The sequence below is a fragment of the Rattus norvegicus genome, chromosome Y (assembly GCF_021556685.1).
Source record: "Rattus norvegicus strain SHRSP/BbbUtx chromosome Y, alternate assembly SHRSP_T2T, whole genome shotgun sequence".
Taxonomy (NCBI): Eukaryota; Metazoa; Chordata; class Mammalia; order Rodentia; family Muridae; genus Rattus; species Rattus norvegicus.
The window spans coordinates 43,792,302-43,795,920 of NC_141555.1; the positions used below are offsets into that span (position 1 = coordinate 43,792,302).

The 3,619-nt window shown below is 44.4% G+C and overlaps 1 protein-coding gene across 1 annotated transcript; it reads right to left on the minus strand.

Moving 5' to 3' along the window:
* Positions 1-1,149: 1,149 nt before the first annotated feature.
* On the minus strand, positions 1,150-3,342 carry LOC134484325 (Y-linked testis-specific protein 1-like). Its single transcript, XM_087601397.1, has 2 exons — positions 3,206-3,342; positions 1,150-2,178 (listed from the first exon to the last, which is right to left on the minus strand). The coding sequence occupies exon 2, from the start codon at positions 2,099-2,101 to the stop codon at positions 1,307-1,309; it is 795 nt and encodes a 264-aa protein (XP_087457523.1). The 5' UTR covers positions 2,102-2,178; positions 3,206-3,342; the 3' UTR covers positions 1,150-1,306.
* Between the last annotated feature and the right edge of the window lie 277 nt (positions 3,343-3,619).

Here is a 3,619-nt window from a genome sequence, read left to right on the forward strand (position 1 = left end):
TTACAGGATCCAACAGAGTCTAACAGTGCTCAGGGAAGCTAAACAAAAGATCCACGTAATACCTGACATAAGCTCATGTCATCCTCATGTTCTTTTTTAAATTTCTTTTTACTGATCATACAAAATAATGGGCTTTATGGCACTTTCAGGAATCGATAGATATAAACTTAATTTGGCATTCACTATTCTTGAGTTATCCTTGTCAAAATGTCCTCTGTGGAAGCCACCACCTCACATCCACTCTCTGTAGTGATAGCTTGGCTGTTCTTTAAGGAACCAAAGAGACCAATATGGATGTGGCCCAAGTTCAACTCATTCGAGACCCTTTCTGTTCTTCCTGGGTCTCCTGCTTCACTTTTTGAGAACTCCATCTTGGAATTCCTTCGTCCCTCAGTGTCCTCAACTCCTACATGTGTTCTTTAGTCTTTCTTCCACATCACCATCAATTTATTTTTTCTTACCCTCATCCTGGTCTCTTCTCTGCATGTGAAGGTTGGATTTATTTTAAAAGATGACTTTAGGGGCCTGGAGAGATAACCAATGGATTAAGAGCTCATCTGCTTTGAAAGAGGACTTGGATTTGTTCTTTGAGCTCATGTCCAATGGCTCCCAACCACCTTTAATTTCAGCTCCAGGGGACCTGACTATTCTTGTCACTGTGGTCTCCTGTATTCATGCCTTGCCCTACCCAGATAAATAAAAATAATACATCTAGATATGAGAAACAGGTTTCATTAGGTTTTGTTAGTCAAACAATCCCTGATGTTCTCTGATTCTGAGTCTGCTTGGATCAGTTTATTGGGTTTCCCCTTGAGTTCCAAGACCACCTCTCTGTTACCTACCACTCTTTCCCCAACTATCTGTTTCGCCCTCAAACTTCCACTCAGAGAGTCTATCTATTTCTGGCCCCTCTCCTCTGCTTCCTAAACATCCATCTTTTTTTTCCCTGTGCCATCCCTGCTCCTCTAAGCCTCATCTCCAGTTCTCTCCTCTCTCTAAAGACCAGACCAGCTCAGCTCAGTCCTGTTTGTTTTAGCGTATGTGACATTAGACTTACTGTTCACAGCCTTGAACTTTCTGGCTTCCTCTCAATGTTCCATCCACCATAGCCAGTCTCCTCCACAAAAGTGTGCACACACAATACGTCACATCACACATTTTAATTTTTAGAGCAAAAACAAATTCCACTGGAAAAGATAATGGGGTTGTCAAAGGCCATTGGGTATATGAAACACAGAAAAACAAACATTTTCACCCCAATCCTATAAATTCCCCATATATGTCCCCTCACTTTGTGAATTTCACCTTAACGGATCTTTTCCATCAGATTATAGACATAGATGTGGACGTCGCCATCAAACTTGATGAAGTACACGGAAGGCTTGGCTAGAACTTGGTAAATGACTAGGCCGATCTTTTTGGACCCATCACTTCTGGTGAACTGCACATATTGACCTGTTAAGATGTCCCTGTCAACCTCTGACTTCACCTCTGCTGGCGAAATCTCTGGAATGATACGGAGATTACCTTCTGTGTAATCATCCAGGAGCTGATAGATATATAGGACTGGATCTTTCTCATAGGTGATGTAAAACCAGTCCTTCATGATTGGCACCTGGGCTAGGACCACCCCCCTCCAGTTGTCCTTAGAGCCATGTTTGCCCTCAAATTTATGCTCCACAGCACGGCCAACCATGGCACTTGCGAGATGGGCGTCTTTCACTTGAGGAAACACAACTTTGTGAGTCAAGACCTTAAGCTTTAAAATCCTCTCATCGCTGTGAAGTGCCAGTCCATAGACACAATCAACTCCATCATACTTGACCAGATAGAGAGAGGGATTTGTTGGCAGTTGATCTAGAACTATGGCCTTCCATTGGGTGACGGGCTCATCACCTTCCTTCCATCCGTGTGAAATTCTGCAGCCCACAATGTTCCCCAGTGCCTGGGGAGAAGGCCTCCTCCTCTTCCGCTTCTGGAAAGATGGTGTGCTCATCCTCCTCACAGACACCCTCTTCTTCTTGGCTGTAGACCTAGTGTGGTAGGCCACGGCACTCCTGGTCCACTGTCTTGTGGCTATTGTTCTGTGTTCAGGCTTCATACTTTCCCATGGCCTGGGTTTGAAGAGCTCACCTGCTTAAACCAGACACAATGCTGGTTCCTCTGTCATATGAGTACCTGCAATAACAATGGGGGTGGGGTGTGGGAGGGCGCTGGACCAAGGCTCTTGTCTATGAGAACTTTGGAGCAGGTGAGGAAGGCGATGGTAAACAGGTTTGAGCATCTGAATCTAATGCTGTCATAATCAGAAGTTCATAGAAGTGCTGGGCAATGGTGGAGGACACCTTTAATTCCAGCACTCCAGAAGCAGAGGGAAGCAGACCTCTGTGAGATCAAGGCCAGGCTGGTCTACAGAATTAGTTCCAGGATAGACAAAGCTACCCACAGAAAAACCCAGTCTCATAAATCAAAATCTAAAGTTCAAAGGAAAATGAAAAAATGGTTCTCTACAGCTCAGAATAACATATTTAGACACATTTCTTCAGCCCGAGGCACTTTGCCTATGCTGAGGAACATCTCCTTGAATGGCTAGGTCAGTGTGGGATTAAGTACCCCTGTCCCCACTTTAAGCAAGCAGAACAGAGAAAGGATAGCAAAGGAGCCAGAAGGGTGGCCACACCCCTTCTCTACCCTCTAACTATGAGCTATTTGGCAACATCCACAAGTATCTGCCCAGAGACAAAGCACAGCAGTCCACTGGCTTTCTCTACTGTGCTTCCTGACCCAGCCCCAGGTTTATTCCCCGAAGCTGTTGCATTTTCGACTGCAACAAGAGTCTTTTGTGTAGGCAACAATAGCCATTTAGAAATAATATCTACTGGGGTTGGGATTTAACTCAGTGGTACAGCAGTTGCGTAGCAAGCACAGGGCCCTAGGTTCGGTCCTCAGCTCCATAAAAAAAAATATATATATATATTTTCTCCAAAAATACACAGGCACAGAGAGGAGCTTTGGCATTTTAGTAGAATTTTGAATTAGATATTGTTAGCAAAGAATAATAAACTCCGGAGACTGACTAGCCTAGACCATCTGCCTAGCTCTCAAACGTGGAAGACATTAGAACGTAAGGTTACTTGCTGTAAGAGGGAAAACTTTTAGCTTTCTGGGCTACAAGGGTCCAAGTTATCTTCATTAACGTATTTACCAAAAGAAAATGTCCTAGTCGTCCAGATTCTGTCTTCTGAAACAGGTCAGGCACCAAAAGGCTGTTGAACAGTTGTGGGGTTCAGTAGCTGAACTGGCTTTCACACACCGCTGTGAAGATAGTGAACCACCTTCAAAGTAGTCTAGCGCCTCCAAGTGGAAGAGATGCGCAACCTCTGCCCTTGTGCTCTGTGACATCATCCAGGCTCTGCTTACGTCATAGAACCTCTCAGGCCAGTTCCTTCCCTAGTTACGCTTAGAAACTTCCAGCATCTAGGTTTTAGCTTCTCATGTAGCCTCCTGGTGAACCAAAATAAAGTCCCCACCCAAATATTCTGATGACTCGAGTCACAGTCTGCCCAAGTAGCTCTTTTCATGCTTTTTATTTTTCTGAAAAACTCTTTGGTTTCTGAGT